Source organism: Dendrobates tinctorius, unplaced genomic scaffold (genome assembly GCF_039654945.1).
Source record: "Dendrobates tinctorius isolate UK_male_01 unplaced genomic scaffold, ASM3965494v1 ptg000351l, whole genome shotgun sequence".
NCBI lineage: Eukaryota > Metazoa > Chordata > Amphibia > Anura > Dendrobatidae > Dendrobates > Dendrobates tinctorius.
In genome coordinates this window covers 3,498,688-3,516,873 of record NW_027362017.1, presented here as the reverse complement: position 1 = coordinate 3,516,873, position 18,186 = coordinate 3,498,688, and the positions used below count along the sequence as shown (strand labels likewise).

At 45.6% G+C, this 18,186-nt stretch overlaps 1 protein-coding gene across 1 annotated transcript; it reads right to left on the bottom strand.

Moving 5' to 3' along the window:
* Positions 1–2,644: 2,644 nt before the first annotated feature.
* On the bottom strand, positions 2,645–3,568 carry LOC141075431 (olfactory receptor 7C1-like). Its single transcript, XM_073562471.1, has one exon. It carries the CDS (start codon positions 3,566–3,568, stop codon positions 2,645–2,647), a length of 924 nt encoding a protein of 307 aa, XP_073418572.1.
* Between the last annotated feature and the right edge of the window lie 14,618 nt (positions 3,569–18,186).

Below are 18,186 nucleotides of genomic sequence, written 5' to 3'. Positions count from 1 at the left end.
CTGACCGTCACATCACATGCGTGCAGCAAAGCGGGCCCCTCTGCTTCTCCTGTTAGCAGTAATACTGCCGCCGGCCGTCATTCACCTCATTGCTTGATGGCCGTCGGGGGCCCCCTTCCGCCCTGGGCCCCGGGGCAGTTGCACCGGTTGAACCGGCGGTATGTCCGCTCACGACGGACTGTCTTTATATATTTATATACAATATGCAATTCAACAACTGAGTGCTATTTTTTTGTTATTCTTGAACCATTATAAATTAAATTTTAAGGCTATTTTTTAATATTGTATACGGTACTTTAAAGTTGAGTTGTATTGGTCTTTATAGAATGTTATTACTGTTCCCTAATGGGACTTATGCTCTTTTAGGGATTAACAATATAATTAACAGACATATTATCATACATAAAGGTGTAACATTTCTTAGAATGACAAAGATATCACAAAACATAAAAAATATCTTAACTTAGAAACGTCAACCTGATATCTAACAATTACATTTCACTGCTTTTCATGTGTTAACTGTTAAGAGTTAAATTTCTGCCTTTTGATATTATTTTGTGTGTTCGTTCATGATGGCTGCATCTTTAGATCAGCTTATATTACATGGCAATTTCTCAGGGAAAGGTTGACCTAGGAACGTGCAGATTATATTTGAGATATTTGACTTGTTAGACGAATATTATCAGAATACTGTCTTAGTTCTGGGTAAATAGATGGGACATAAAATATATTTTTATTCATGCTATGTGGTAATATCAAGTTTCTTGTTCCCCCAAAAAAACATAATCATAGATGGCTGTCACTTGTCACACAGATGATATATTTTCTTTATGGTGATCTAGGAGTTGCTGTCAGTACACTCATTTGATCAAGCAGTCGGGCGTTTGTAACACACAATTCTGTTCCTACCAGGGGTTGAGCATTATAGAGATGGCGGGAATGAAGAAAACCCTGATCCGGGTACGTAATCCCTTTAGTGCTTAGATTTTCTTTGATTACTGATCTGTACATAGGAGGAAGCACCCTTATAATAGTAAATGTCAGTTCCAACTGCATAAAACAATGGACTTGTAACACTATAGAAAATGTGGCTTCCATTAGTATAACAGCTTTTTATTACTTATTATTCAGAAGGCTCCAGATAAGCTTGAACACTGGGTAGCAACTAATATAATGGTATATAACAGGGGAGAAATGCAAGATTCTACATTTAGGGGAGAAAAATGAAAATGACATCTATAGAATGGGAGGAATAGAACTAAGCAACAGCACGTGTGAAAAAAGACTTGGGTATAACAATAGATCACAGACTGCACATAAGTCAACAGTGTGATGCAGCAGCAAAAAGCATCACACTAGAGTCTAGATCATGTGAATTAATTACCCCCCTCTACTTCTCAGGCCTCATCTGGAATATTGTGTCCAATTCTGGGCACCATATTTTAAAAAAGACATTGAAAAACTTGAGTAAGTTCAGAATGGTGAGCGGTTTGCAATGTAGATCCTACGAGGAACGGTTAAAGGATGTGGGAACCTTTAGCTTGCAAAAAAAAAAGGCTAAGAAGAGACTTAGCAGCTGTCTACAAATATCTGAAAGGATGTCACAGTGTAGAGGGATCATCATTATTCTCATTTACACATGGAAACATGAGAAGCAATGGAATGAAACTGAAAGGGAAAAGATACAGTTTAGATACTGGAAAAAAACACTTTTTGACAGTGAGGGTGATCAATCAGTGGAACAGGCTGCCATCAGAGTTGGTAAATTCTCCTGAAATGGAAGTCTTCAAACAGAGGCTGGAAATAGATGGTTTAGTGACTCCTGCATTGAGCAGGAGATTGGACACAATGACCCTGGAGGTCACTTCCAACTCTAACATTCTATGCTATGATATCTTGATGTATGTAACAATCTATAGTTTCAATAAATATCATTCACTTATGTAGCAATGAGCAAGATCAAAGAAACACTCCTCTTCCCATCAAAGTTTTTATCCTCTATTTTTTGTATCCTCTAAATTGCAATTATCATATCATACAGCGCTGCATGCATACAATTGTTCATTTTTCCTTTCTATCCAGCTAATTCTTCTCCTTTTTTTCTGCTCATGTAGAAACAGAAACAGAAAGTCTCTTTTCCCTGCAAAAATCCTTCCCCTCTTTAACTCCTAACCCTGCTACTCCGTCCTCCTGCCAGGAGCTTTTGAAGTGACTTATGATTTGTAAAGGGCAAATTAAACACCTGTTTCTATATAGAACGTAGAAGGATTCAGCTCTTCAGTTTTTAATCACGTGATGTCATAGATCTAAAGGAGAAGAAAATAATTAATTGGGTAGAAGGGCAAAATGAGCAATTGTAAGTACACAGTGCCATATAATAGGAATATTGCAATATTATAAGTGAATAAAAACTTTAATAGGAGGAGTGCTTCTTAAAAAAAATATATAGCGGAATTATGTAAAAAAAAAAAAGAAGACGTGTACTGAAAAAATGTCATTGAATCATCTCATCCATGATTTATTGTGAATATCGTGTCAAGAAAATCCAGAAGACAAATGTGTAGTTCCTCCCTTTCCCCATCTTGAAATACAGTAATCAGCTAAGAAAGTCTCATCAATATGTGTGCTACATTTAAGTATATCCTTAGCATTTTCTAAACATTTGTTGAAGGGTTCTGCTGATCTCCTTATTCCTCAGACTGTAAATGATGGGATTCATCATTGGAGACACCACAATGTACAGCAGCGATAAAAACTTGTTTGTGCTCAATGTTCTGTCATTGGATGCTGGCAAGTAAATCATGAAGAGCGTTCCATAGTAGATGCATACAGTGGTGAGATGGGAGCCACATGTGGAGAAGGCTTTTGACAAGCCACTGGTGGATGAAAGGGTCATTATGATGAAGAAAATATTCAAATAGCTGGTAAGAATTAAAACAAAAGGGATGACACCTCCAATGATGGATACTACATAGTCAACCAAAGTCAAGAGGAAAGTGTTGGAGGTAGTCAATTCAACAAGTAACGTGAATTCACAGTACAAGTGGTCTATTGTGTTGTTACCACAAAACTCCAGCTGCCAAACCAAAATCATCTCAAAGGAAAGTACAAAGTTAAGCAACCAGGCGCCAAGAACCATCTTGAAGCAAACATGAGGTTGCATTATAGAATTGTAGCGCATCGGGCTGCAAATGGCCAAGTATCGATCATAAGACATTACAGTGATCAGAGTAACAGGGTTAAAACTAAACATTACCATCATATGGAGCTGGAAGATACAGATCCTCACTGGCACCTCCTTCATGTCAATCAGAATTATATTTAATATCATGGGCACAATGGTCGTAGTGGAAAGGATATCGGTTACAGCTAGATGCTTGAGAAAGAAGAACATTGGGGTATTGAGGTGGTGATTGGTGGACACCAACACTATAATAAGGAGGTTTCCAGTCAGAATTATCAGGTAAGAGAAGAATAAAAGGATGAAGAGAAGAAATTTGTATTTGTATAGACCTTCAAATCCAAGGATCAGGAACTCTGTGACTTCAGTCTGGTTGACCTCACACATTTTCAGTGAATACACTGAAAACAAGAGAAACTGATTGACGTCTCCTTCTTGTAAGAAAGTGAGTTATGTAAATAATGAAAGCATTAAAAGATCACAATAATCCATACAGTGGGTACGGAAAGTATTCACACTCCTTTAACCCTTTTACCCCCAAGGGTTGTTTGCATGTTAATGACCAGGCCAATTTTTATAATTCTGACCACTGTCCCTCCATGGATCCCGGTGATTCTGACATTGTTTTCTCGTACAGAAGAAAAAGAAAAAATATTTTCAGCTCACCTTTCACTTGTTCATTATGAACTTTGAATGTCTCTGAGCACGGACACGTTCTCTGCCAAAACGTCCTTAATACACTCCAAAAAAGAAAAGGTCCAGCTTCAAGAGGTAAAAATCAAGGAATTTATTTAATAATATTAAAAATTGAATACATGGCTGCTTGTGATCAAAAAATCGGTATACCCAAAGGAATTACCGCATGGGGATAATCCAAAAGATCTCTGTACGCGTTTCGAGCAGAATCTGCTCTCTGACTCTGACAAATGTTGTTGTCCAATTTGTCCTGAGTACGCCGATACCCTATATGTGGCGGTAAATCACTGTTTGTGCGCACAGCAGAGCTCGGAAAGGAAGAATCACTGAAAGACTTTTTCAATGCAGAATTGGCTGGATTTGAGATTGGATGCCATGTCGCATTTGAAGAGCACGTGATGTCCCTAAACAGTGGAAAACCCCAATTCTAACTCCAACCCTAACCCCAACACATCCCTAACCCTAATCCCAGCCCTAACCATAACCCTAACCACAAACCTAACCCTAACACACCCCTAACCCTAATCCCAACCCTAACACTAATCCAAACCCTAACCCTATCTTTAGCCCCAACTCTAACCCTAACTTTAGCCCTAACCCTAACTTTAGCCCTGACCCTAACCCTAATGAGAAAATGGAAATAAATACTTTTTTTATTTTATTATATTCCCTAACTAAGCGGGTGATAAAGGGGGGTTTGATTTACTATTTATAGCTGGTTTTTATAGCGGGTATTTATGTTTGGCAGCTGTCACACGCTAAAAGATGCTTTTTATTGCAAAAAATTGTTTTTGCATCACCACATTTTGAGAGCTATAATTTTTTCATATTTTGGCCCACAGAGTCATGTGAGGTATTGTTTTTTGCGGGATGAGTTGGCGTTTTTATTTGTACAATTTTCGGGCACATGACGTTTTTTGATCGCTTTTTATTGTGATTTTTGGAAGGCAGAATGAGCAAAAACCAGCAATTCATGAATTTCTTTTTTTTTTTGGGGGGCGCGTTTCTACCGCTCTGCATGTGGTAAAATTGATTAAGCAGTTTTATTCTTCAGGTTAGTATGAATACAGCGATACCTCATTTACATCCTTTTTTATGTTTTGGCGCTTTTATACAATAACTATTTTATATAAAAAATAATTGTTTTTGCATCGCTTTATTCTGAGAGCTGTAACTTTTTATATTTTTGCTGATGACACGGTATTGCAGCTCGTTTTTTGCGGGACAAGATGACGTTTTCAGCGGTACCATGGTTATTTATATCCGTCTTTTTGAAAGCGTGTTATTGCTCTTTTTGTTCGGCGGTATGATGATAAAGCATTGTTTTTTGCCTTGTTTTTTATTTTTATTTTTTACGGTGTTCACTGAAGGGGTTAACTAGTGGGATAGTTTTATAGGGCGGGTCGTTACGGACACCGCGATACTAAGTATGTGTACTTTTATTGTTTTTTTTATGTACATAAATAAATTACCGTATTTTTCGGACTATAAGACGCACCGGACCATAAGACGCACCCCTATTTTCAGAAGGAAAATAGGGAAAAAAATAATAATGTGTCAAATGGGGGTCCGTCTTACAGTCTGAATTCAGCTCACCTGGGAAGGGATCCGGCACAGGTGGAGGACTGGTCACAGGGGTCATTCAGTGGTCCAGGCTCGTGCGGTGGTGGCGGCTCTGTGCTGGGGCAGCTGCGCTGGGCTGGGGCGGGTGGGCTGTGCAGGGGCAGCTGTGATGGGGCAGCTGTGGCAGGGGCAGCTGTGGCAGGGGCAGCTGGGGCAGGGGCAGCTGTGCTGGGGCAGCTGTGGCAGGGGCAGCTGTGGCAGGGGCAGCGGGAGCTGGGGCAGGGGCAGCTGTGCTGGGGCAGGGGCAGCTGTGCTGGGGCAGTTGTGGCAGGGGCAGCGGGAGCTGTGGCAGGGGCAGCTGTGCTGGGGCAGGGGCAGCTGTGGCAGGGGCAGCTGTGGCAGGGGCAGCTGTGCTGGGGCAGCTGTGGCAGGGGCAGCTGTGGCAGGGGCAGCGGGAGCTGGGGCAGGGGCAGCTGTGCTGGGGCAGCTGTGGCAGGGGCAGCTGTGGCAGGGGCAGCGGGAGCTGTGGCAGGGGCAGCGGGAGCTGGGGCAGGGGCAGCTGTGCTGGGGCAGGGGCAGCTGTGCTGGGGCAGTTGTGGCAGGGGCAGCGGGAGCTGTGGCAGGGGCAGCTGTGCTGGGGCAGGGGCAGCTGTGGCAGCGGCAGCTGTGGCAGGGGCAGCTGTGCTGGGGCAGCTGTGGCGGGGCAGCTGTGGCAGGGGGAGCTGTGGCAGGGGCAGCTGTGCTGTGGCAGGGGCAGGTGGGCAGGGGCAGCTGTGGCAGGGGCAGGTGGGCAGGGGCAGCTGTGGCAGGGACAGGTGGGCTCTGCGGTGGTGGCAGCGGGTGGCACGGTGCGGTGGTGGCAGCGGGCTGTGCTCCGGTGCAGGGGCGGCGGCTCCGCCGGCGTTTCTTCGCAGCCCGGAGGCCCCCGCGCACCCCTTGCTGGGCGCCGCCATGTTGCGGTGGCCTCCGGGAGAATGGACGCCGGCAAGATGGCCGCCGGTTCGGGGACGGCGCATGCGCAGCTTCAGATCTCGTGCCGAGATCTCGGGGGACGAGATTCAAATCTCGGCAACGAGATCTCTCGTTCCCCGAGATCTCGGGACGAGATCTGAAGCTGCGCATGCGCCGTCCCCGGACCGGCGGCCATCTTGCCGGCGTCCATGCTCCCGGAGGCCACCGCAACATGGCGGCGCCCAGCAAGGGGTGTGCGGGGGCCTCCGGGCTGCGAAGAAACGCCGGCGGAGCCGCCGCCCCTGCACCGGAGCACAGCCCGCTGCCACCACCGTACCGCAGAGCCTCACCCGCTGCCACCAGCGCACCAGGTACCGTGCATTGCGACCATAAGACGCACCCCCCACTTTCCCCCAAAATTTTGGGGGAAAAAAGTGCGTCTTATGGTCCGAAAAATACGGTAACAGTCTAATAATAGTGAAAATTGCAAACATCCAAGATGCAAGAATATTACACACAAACTCCAAAAATGAATGGAGAAAAAAGGGATGACTGGAGCAAAAAATAATACAAAAGATAATCTTTATTGTGACTAAAATTTTAAATAATATCCATAAGAATCATATCAAGAAATGAAAACCACAAGTAAAAGAGGAACAAGGGACATATGGTAAATACCATGTTTTTACCATATAATGTAATATTCTTACATAAATAAATGTATTTATTGGGGACATATATATTTTTATTTATTTAGGATTTTTTAAAAATATTTCTACACAATACTTTTTTTTAACTTTTTTACATTGTATAGTAATGTCCCACTCTGGCAGAAAGTCAGATTGCTGATCTGACACTTTGCAGAGCACTGTGTCAGATCAGCGATCTGACAGGCAGTGCAGGAGGCTTGCCGGTGCCTGCTCTCAGCAGGCACTGACAAGCCACCTCCCTGCCGGACCCAGAAGGACTCCACGGCCATCTTGAATCCAGGGGCCTGCAGGGAGGAGGCCCTCGGAACAACGCAATCACATCACGTTGTTCTGAGGGTCTCAGGGAAGCATGCAGGGAGCCCCATCCCTGCGCGATGCTTCCCTTTGCTGGTTTAAAGTGCCGGGTGTCAACTGTGAGAAGCAGCTGACACCCGGCCGCGATTGGCAGCGCTTCCTCCATGAGTGCGGCCGATCGCTATGACGTACTATCTATCCAGGGTCAGAATGTCACGGGTTTCATGGACGGGATAGTACGTCTAAGGTCAGAAAGGGGTTACATTTTTCACTCTTTGTTTCATTGCAGCCATTTGGTAAATTCTATAAAGTTCATTTTTTTCTCATTAATGTACACTCTGCACCCCATCTTGACCGAAAAAGAAACAGAAATGTAGAAATGTTTGCAAAGTTATTAAAAAATAACTGCAATATCACAGGGTCATAATTATTCAGACCCTTTGTTCAGTATTGAGTAGACGTACCTTTTGAGCTAGTACAGCCATGAGTCTCCTTGGGAATGATACAACAAGTTTTTCACACCTGGATTTGGAGATCCTCTGCCATTCTTCCTTGCAGATTCTCTCCAGTTCCATTATGTTGGATGGTGAACATTGGTGGTCAGCCATTTTCAGATCTCTCCAGAGATACTCAATTGGGTTTAGGTCAGGGCTCTGGCTGGGCCAATCAAGAATGGTTACAGAGTTATTTTGAAGCCACTCCTTTGTTATTTTAGCTGTGTACTTAGGGTCATCGTCTTGTTGGATGGTGAACCTTCGGCCATGTGTGAGGTCCAGAGCACTCGGGAAGAGGTTTTCATCCAGGATATCTCTATACATGGCCACATTCATGTTTCCTTCAATTGCAACCAGTCATCCTGTCCCTGCAGCTGAAAAACACCCCCATAGCATGATGCTGCCACCACCATGTTTCACTGTTGGGATTGTATTTTGCACATGATGAGCAGTACCTGGTTTTCTCCACACATACCGCTTAGAATTATCACCAAAAAGGTCTATCTTAGTCTCCTCAAACCAGAGAATGTTACTTCTCATAGTCTAGGAGTCCTTCATGTGTTTTTTAAGCAAACTATGCGGGCTTTAATATGTCTTGCACTGAGGAAAGCCTTCCATAGGGCCACTCTGCCATAAAGGCCCGAATGGTGGAGGGATGCAGTGATAGTTGAATTTGTGGAACTTTCTCCCATCTCCCTACTGCATCTGTGGAGCTCAGCCACAGTGATCTTGGGGTTCTTCTTTACCTCTCTCACCAAGGCTCTTCTCCCACGATTGCTCAGTTTGGCCTGACGACCAGGTGTAGGAAGACTTCTGGTGGTCCCAAACTTCTTCCATACGCAGGCCACTGTGCTCTTGGGAACCTTGAGTACTGCAGATATTCTTTTGTAACCTTGGCCAGATCTGTGCCTTACCAAAATTCTGTCTCTGAGCTCCTTGGCCAGTTCCTTTGACCTCATGATTCTCATTTGATCTGACATGCACTGTGAGCTTTGAGGTCTTATATAGACAGGTGTGTGCATTTCCAAATCAAGTCCAACAGTTTAATTAAATGTAAGGGGGTGGCATTGCTATGAACCATAGAGACAAGCTGCCACTTTAAGAGACAGCACCCCCCCTTGGTTATAGCATTGGGACACTCTCTCTTCCCTGCTGTAAAGACTGTGTGGTTTCTTCTGCCAGCACTGAGAGGGGAGGGTTGGCTTCTCTGTGTGTGAGTTGAGAGTCGAGGTTTCTACAGAAGGAGATGTGCCTGCCTGGAGCTGTGAGGAAATGAACGTTTAGTCTGAGACTGTGACTTTGTAAACTATTCTGGGGATAACAAGGTGGCTTTCCTGTGATCCCGTGAGAAGCCATGAAGAAAAGACAAGAAAGAAATCCAGAGGAGGGAATCCACCATTTCTAGGAGCATCACTGAACCTGCACACAACGAAAAGACCACGCTGCACAGAGCTTCCAGGAAGAAGTGCACACGATCTTGCAAAGCTGCAGGGACCCCGGGATTGGACTGAGATACCAACGCTACTTTGAGTGTTAACCTCTTCTGTGCACATGCTAGGGTTTAGGATAGGCTGCAATAGATAGAGCACGACAGCCGTGTGGCCTGGTTGGAAAAGGCCATATAGGTTATAGTTAGTGTAGCATCATACATTACTGTGTTGTCTTGCCAGGTGGATAAATACACTGAGCTGTGATAGTTGGTGCTCCGTGCTGTTTGACGGCCCAGCTAAAGAATATTATCCTTGTAAATTGTCTGTTTCCATAGCATACCCGTTTCTGCATTTTCCTAAACACTGCATTCCTTGCCTGTAAATAAGTTAACCCTTTGTTGCTTGCACCTAATCTTGTGTACTGTAGTCTCCCTGCATTGTGGTGGTTCCCCGGCCATCGCTTCATAAACAGCTGGACTCTAATGAAGGAGTAGAACCATCTCAAGGAGGATAACAAGGAAATGGACAGCATGTGACTTAAATATGAGTGTGTGAGCAAAGGGTCTGAATACTTATGACCATGTGATATTTCAGTTTTTCTTTTTTAATAAATTTGCAAAAATTTCTACATTTCTGTTTTTTTCAGTCAGGATGGGGTGTATAGAGTGTACAATAATGAGAAAAAAAATGAACTTTTTTGATTTTACCAAATGGCTGCAATGAAACAAAGAGTGAAAAATTTAAAGGAGTCTGAATACTTTCCGTACCCACTGTATGTAGAAAAAATGCCTCATACAGAGATTCGATGCTGATAAGCACCACGTGGTGATGCTTTTGTGTACTTTTTGCCGAGCATTTTGGAGGAGGTGAGCAATTGACCCCCATTATGGGATCTTTTTGCCTTTGGAGTGTTTTTCATGGCCATATTTTGGCGTTTTAATTGTTTTTAATTGAATTTTTGTCACTTGAATAATGTGTTTTTTCATATGCTAATAAAATTTGTCACTATTATCTTCCTAATATCTTTGGATATTATATTATTTTGATTTTGGGGTTGATCACGCCCTTGATACACACATCTTTTCTCTGTTTCCAAAAATCGGAATAAAAAGCGATCAAAAAATGTTGCATGCCCGATAATGGTACCAATAAAGACGTCAGCTCGTCCCGCAAAAAATAAGACCTCACATGACTGTGTGGGTCAAAATGTGGAAAAATTATAGCTCTGAAAATGTGGTGATGTAAAAACTATTTTTACAATAAAAGCGTCTTTTAGGCTGCGACAGCTGCCAAACATAAAAACCCACCATATATAGTAAATCAAACCCCCCTTTATCACCCTCTTAGTTAGGGAAAAATAATAAAATAAAAAAAATATATATATTTCCATTTTCCCATTAGGGTTAGGGTTATGGCTAGGGTTAGAGTTAGGGCTAGGGTTAGGGCTAGGGATAGGGCTGAGATTAGGGTTAGGGGTGTGTTGGGGTTAGGGTTGGAGTTAGAATTGGGGGGGTTTCCACTGTTTAGACACATCAGGTGCTCTCCAAATGCAACATGGCGTCTGATCTCAATTCCAGCCAATTCTGCTTGAAAAAGTCAAACGGTGCTCCTTCCCTTCCAAGCTCTGCCATGCGCCCAAACAGTGGTTTACCCCCACATATGGGGTATCAGCCTACTCAGGACAAATTGTACAACAACTTTTGGAGTCCAATTTCTCCTGTTACCCTTGGTAAAATAAAAAATTGGGGACTAAAAGATCATGTTTGTGGAAAAAAATATGATTTTTTTATTTTTATAGCTCTACGTTATAAACTTCTATGAAGTATTTGGGGGTTCAAAGTGCTCACCACACATCTAGATAAGTTCCTTGGGGTGTCTAGTTTCCAAAATGTGGTAACTTGTGGGGGGTTTCCACAGTTTTGGCACATCAGGGTCTCTCCAAAGGCAACATGACACCCGCAGACCATGCCATCAAAGTCTGCATTCCAAAGCGTCACTACTTCCCTTCCGAGCCCTGACGTGTGGCCATACAGTAGTTTTCTCCCACATATGAGATATCAGCGTACTCAGGACAAATTGGACAACAACTTTTGGGGTCCAATTTCTCCGCTTACCCTTGGGAAAATAAAAAAAAATTGGGGACTAAATGATCATGTTTGTGGAAAAAATATGATTTTTTTATTTTCACGCCCGGGCGTTATAAACTTCTTTTACTTGGGTCCGCTGCACCCTGGATTAGTGCAGATGCATTTGGGCCTGTCTGGTTTGTAACTGAATTTTTGGAGGCTTTTTTCCTCTTTTTGTGGTTTTCATGTTAGAGTAGGGACTGACAAGTGTAAGGAACTTTGACGCAGTTTGTCAGCTTCCGTATTAAGGCCTTAATATCAACCAATACTTTACATATATTGATATGTTTGTTGTGCACTTTTTGTATTTTTTCCAGGGTGCAGTTGGGCCCAAATGGTTCTGCAAACTTGTGGCCTTTGTTCACAGAGGATGCATTCTAGTTGGCACTGGGCAGCCCCCCATATGGTGTTACTAAGAGGTTGTGAGCCAGAAGCCCTGCATTCTTTGTGTGAACATTGCCACATGCGGATTATTTTTTCTGCACTGGTGTACCACACGGCCAATCCCTGATTGTAGGCTGGCTGTTTCATTTGGTATTTATGCACCTGTGCAGCTGCCATTTTACTTGGGTCCGCTGCATCCTGTATTAGTGCAGATGCATTTGTGCCTGTCTGGTTTGTAACTTCCTCCCACCATGCAGAGCGCATGGAGACAACTGATTAAACACTTGGACACTCCAAAGAGCTGTTCATTTTTCCTTTTACAGATTCGGCCCTCTGTCCCGATGCACTTGAAGCGGGGCAAGAGAAGACCACATGTAGCGATGCCCAAATATTTGAGCAGCCACGAATGCAATGGTGGGAATGTGTCACAAGAGGTGGAAGATGATGAGACACAATTGCCAGAAAGTGAGGAGGAGGACCAGGGTGCGGAAGTGGAAGAGGAGGTGGATGACACAGTAACTGACCCGATCTGGCAGGAGGACATGCAGAGCAAGGACAGCAGCACACAGGGGGAGGGAGGCGTAGCACTCCAATAGGCATTAAGTAGCAGTGTGGTGGCCGCAGACAGAAGACGGGCAACCGTTCCCCATAACACAACAGAAGTTGTCAGTACAAGTGTTAGGTCTTCCCGAGTCTGGTTGTTTTTTAAAGGCTCTACCGATAACCCCAAACAGGCCATTTGCACCATCTGCAATGCCCACATCAGCAGGGGTGGCAAAACTACCAGCCTGACCACCACCAGCATGATCAGGCACATGGCAGCAAAGCACCCGACTTTGTGAGCCGAATCCCAGGCACCAGGCACAGTATGTGCAAGCCATTCCCCTGTCCACAGTGCATGCAAAGATGCCTCCTTCCCTCCACCTGTCGTTGCCCACACTCAACTAGCACTATCATCAAGTATGTCCACGTTCTTGTCCCAGCACAGTCTTCAGTTGTCCATATCCCAGTCATTGGAACACAAGCAGAAATACGCAGCCAACGCCACACAGGCCACAGTATTAAATTCACACATTTCTCATCTGCTTACACATGAAATGTTGCCTTTTAGGTTCGTGGAGATGGAAACTTTCCACAACCTGATAGTGGCGGCCATCCCAAGGGACTCAGTCCCCAACCACCACTATTTCTCCCAGTGTGCCTTCTCGGCATTACACAAGCACGTATCCCACAATATTACCCGTGCCCTCAATAATGCTGTTACTGGAAAAGTCAACCTAACCACGGACACGTGGACAAGTGCTTGTGGGCAGGGATGGTACATCTCACTGATGGCACACTGGATTAACATAGCGAAAGTCGGGACCCAGTTGGACCATGGGATGGAACATGTCCTCCCGATGGCGAGGATTGCATGCCCTGTCAATCAGGGTTACCCCCACAGTCTACAGCTCCTGCACCTCATCCTCCTCCTCTTCAGCTCCATTTCCGAAATGCCCACATCAGTCCCAAGCTGGAAGCACTGCAGCACTGCCTGAGCCAAATGGCAACAGGCTGTGCTGAAGCTATTATGCTTAGGTGACAAACTGCACAATGCTGAAGAGTTATGGACAGCTCTGAAAGAGCAGGCAGATCTGTGACTGACACCATTGAACCTACAGCCAGGCATGGTCGTGTGTGACAATGGCCGGAACCTGGTGGCGGCTCTGAGGCAAGGCGAGCTCACATACGTACCATGCCTGGCCCATGTGCTTAACCGCGTTGTTCAACGGTTTCTCAAAAGCTGCCCGGAGGATGAAGGACAGGAGCTAGTTTCATGCGCTATAGACGGTACTACAAGCACAATTGTCATACCGTCTGTTCAGTATGGTTGGCCTGAGGACAGGGAGGAGGAGAAGGACAGCATGATCAGTCGTCCTCTTGGTGAGGACACTGACATCTTGCCTGTTAGCAGTCTGGCACGCATGGCTTACTTTATGCTGTGCTGCTTTTCCCGTGACCCTCGCATTCTCAAAATTTTGGGTGACACTCATTACTGGTTGGTGACACTTCTAGACCCACACTACGAGGAGAACTTTAATATCTTATTCCAGAGGCAGACAGGTCTACTGAAATGAGGCAGTACCAGAGGTCCCTTGTGGAATTATTTAAAAAATTCCCATCTGAAAATGCTGGCAGCAGAGGTCATAATTCGTTGGACAACCAAGGAGGACAGGCAAGAGAGACAACTCCAATCCAGCAGAGGCAGGGGAACACTGGCAAAGTTCTGGGAGAGTTTTCTCAGACCCTTCCATCCCACTGGCTCTGAGGCGTGAGTTACTTTCACAAGGAGTGCAAAGTTTTGGAAGATGCTGAGGGAGTACCTTGCTGACCGTACCAACATCCTCCATGATTCCTCTGTGCCTTATAATTATTGTGAATCCTTATGGATAAAATGATTTTCTCGGACTTACTGTGCGCTGCTTGACAAAGTTCAATTTAACACGACATGAGAAGTTTAACTGTTTAATTCCCAACGCGTTTCGAAGTGTATAATACTTCTTCCTCAGGGGATGACATGAAGTCTTCATGTCATCCCCTGAGGAAGAAGTATTATACACTTCGAAACGCGTTGGGAATTAAACAGTTAAACTTCTCATGTCGTGTTAAATTGAACTTTGTCAAGCAGCGCACAGTAAGTCCGAGAAAATCATTTTATCCATAAGGATTCACATTGGCAGTCACCGAGTGGACCTTCGGGCGTGCAGCAGGCTGACAGTTGGTTCATATGCCTTTATCTCTCCTGGAATAGGTGAGTGGATTTTCTATATTTATTTGATTCACCACCCGGATAAGACCCTATTGTGCTTTCTCTTTTCCTTAGCCTTCATAATATTGTACCTTATAATTATTGGGTATCCAAGCTGGACACGTGGCATGAGCTGGCTCTCTATGCCTTGGAGGTCCTGGCCTGTCCTGCCACGCAATTTTTTTTTCATTTTTATGCAAAAATGAACGGTTTGCATGTGCAACTTAGTAATGAGGGTGTCTGGCTGACACATCTTAATTAGTGAATCTAGGGCTTGGTGTCAATTACAGCTACTGACACTAAACGTACTGTCACACTTAGCGATGCACCAGCGATCCCGACAACGATATGACCCGTTCAGGATTGCTGGTGCATCGCTAAGTGGTCGCTAGTGAGCTGCCAAACAGGCAGATCTCACCAGCGACATAGCAGTGGTCAGCAGTCGCTACTTACCTGTCAGACGAGGCGATGAAGACGTCCTCCCGCCCGCGTCCACGCGACGCTCATCGCCACAGCAGGAAGCCCAGCAGGAAGCTGACGACGAGAAACGGCCCAGGCCGTTCTCGCGCGATCAGCGATAACCAGCGGGGGAGCCGGTCGGAGGTAAGTATCACACATAGTGATTTCGCTAGCAATATCGCTGCTACGTCACAAAACCAGTGACGTTATAGCGATATTGCTAGCGATATCACTTAGTGTGATGGGCCCTTAAGCCCTAATCCCATTACCCAGCACGGTGGCTCAGTGGTTAGCGCTGCAGCTTTGCAGCGCTGGGGTCCTGGGTTCGAATCCCACCAAGGACAACATCTGCAAGGAGTTTGTATGTTCTCCCCGTGTTTGCGTGGGTTTCCTCCGGGTACTCCGGTTTCCTCCCACACTCCAAAGACATACTGATAGGGAATTTAGATTGTGAGCCCCCATCGGGGACAGTGATGAAAATGTGTGCAAACTGTAAAGCGCTGCGGAATATGTTAGCGCTATATAAAAATAAAGATTATTATTATTATTACCCTGATGCTACCGCATCAAAATGAAAAAGAAGGTGTGAACCAAGAAACATCCTGGCAAGGCCCCGGAATCCAGGAATCTCTTCTGCCTCTAGCTCTTCGTCTTGGTCGTGTCCAAGTCGATCATGGGTCACTCTCAACAGAGCATCAGCATGTGTGTTCTCAGCCCCCTTTCGGTACACAATCTTATACCGATACTTCACCATGTGAGCCAACCATCTCTGCTGCAAGGACCCCAGTTTTGCATTTTCTAGGTGAGCCTAAGGTTGTTGTTGGTGCGCATCAAGACGTCGGACCCGGACAGATATTTGGTGAATTTCTCAGTAAGCTGTAGTTATCTGGGTTTACGTTCTGAGTTATGAAGGGATCGGCTTGCGAAGGCAATCACTCACTCTTTCCCATCTTGCATTTGTGCCAGGACAGCTCCTTGGCCATGTAGGCTTCCGTCGGTGTGAAAGATGAAGGACTGGGAGAAGTCTGCATAGGCCAATATTGGGGCCTCAGTCATGGACATCTTTAAAGCTCGGAAAGCTTCCTCCTGGCTATTTCCCCACTGGATGGTCCAATTCTTTGCACCACACGGCATTCCCTTTAGTAGCTCCAGCAGCGGATTAGCAATTCAGGTGAAGTTCTTCACAAATCTTCGGAAGTATCCAGTGAGCACTACGAAGGCCCGAACATCCTTCACTGTCTTCGGGGTAGGCCAGTCCTGCACCGCCGCTATTTTATCCTGTGCTGATCTCACTCCATCAGTGGATACAACGTGTCCCAGGTATTCAATTTGTTTGCAAAAAAGTTGACACTCTTGAGGCTTCATGTTTAGGCCGTGCTTCTGTAAGCGACTCAACACCTGTTCCAACTATTGGAGATGCTCTTCAAAGGTGGCTGCAGAGACAATGATGTCGTACAGGTAGATGAGGGTAGATTCACAGTTCATATCTCCCAAACATCTCTACATTAGTTGGTGAAACGTGTCGGGAGCATTAGTCAGGCCGAAAGGCATTCAATTGAATTTAAATAATTCCATTGGCAGGATGAAAGTTGTCTTTGGCCTGTCATGCTCAGCCATGGGCACTTGCCAATATCCGCTGGCGAGATCTAGGGAAGAGAAGTACTTTGCTTTCTCCAAGACGGACAAGGACTCTTCAATTCTTGGTAGGGGGTACAAATCCCGCACTGTACAACATTCAGTCGCCTATAATCGACACAAAACTGCAGGGTTCCCTCTTTTTTCCTAACTAGAACTATGAGGGCTGCCCACGGGCTCTGGCTCTCCTTGAAAACTCCACTCCGCAGCATGTGGGCCAACATCTCTTTTACTTCTTAATACATCTGAGGCGGGATCTGCCGATATCTATCACGGATTGGTGCGGCACTTCCTGTGGGTATCTCGTGAGTTATGTTTGTGGCATACTCAAAGTCATCGTCATAAAGGGCAAAGACGTTCTGGTAGCGCTCCAGCACAGCTTCCACCTGTTGCATCTGTTGGGGGGAGAGCCCCATCAGTTCTGCCTTCATCTGCTCCAGGATTCGACTCCCTTCGCGCCTCCAGACGACTGCTCTGGGAGCACAGTAACAGCTACAGTACAAGGGTCCCCTCGTTTCACTGCTAGTTGAACTGATTGCATTAGTTCTTCTGGCATGCCCAGCACTTGTGCCACTTCACTCTTGGGTGTGAGCGTAAGATGATCCTCCTGCAGGTTGACACACTGCACCACTACGCTGCTGTCATGAACGATAACCAATGTCCGAGCAATGAGGAGTCCCGGGGGCTTTTGCTCCAGTATCGTTGGCTCTATCTGGACTTCCACTCCCTTGAGGGGTGTACAAGCTCGTACGGACAGCATGAGCACTGTGTCCAGGCGGCAGAACTAGTTTAGCACCGGCCGGGATCACCACTCTTCCCAAAACTTTTCCTCCGCTTGATGTCTCTTTGGCCTCAGCAGCCCATATCAACTGTTGAAACATCTTCCTCTGGGAGTTGTGGGGGCTCCTTCAGTCTAGAAAGTCATCTGGTGACTTGCTGATAAGAAAAGTCCCGAGTTCTTTTAGGACATTTATCCCCAATGTCATGGTGGGGCCATTACTTGAGTCTCCAGCGGTCAACACAACTTCTTCTGACCCACATCGTTGCCATACATGGTAATCTGCATCCAGACCACCCCTGTGACTGAGATGGGCAATTGATTGGCCGCAGTTAATTTAATCATTGGGCCCCATTTGAGTCGCATCACCTCAGAAAAATGACATCGGAAATAGGACTCTGGCATGGTGGTCACCTGGGAACCGGTATAAACTAGACAGCAGATGTGTCTGTGGGACTGATTCTCTCCTCCTTGGATGCTTAGGCTCCGGGCATCGTCCCCCCGACCCCAGAGCCCATTAGTTTAACGGCTGCTGGGTGAGTGGCCTCCCCCGCTTAGCGCACCCTCGGGCATAGTGTCCAATATCTCCTCATCTGAAATAGATTGGCTGTATCTCTGTCTGAGATTGCCCCTTTCCTGGCGGGGTACAGGAGGCAAGCGGCAACTGGGGCTAGTTCTTTCTCTGGGTGGATTCGGA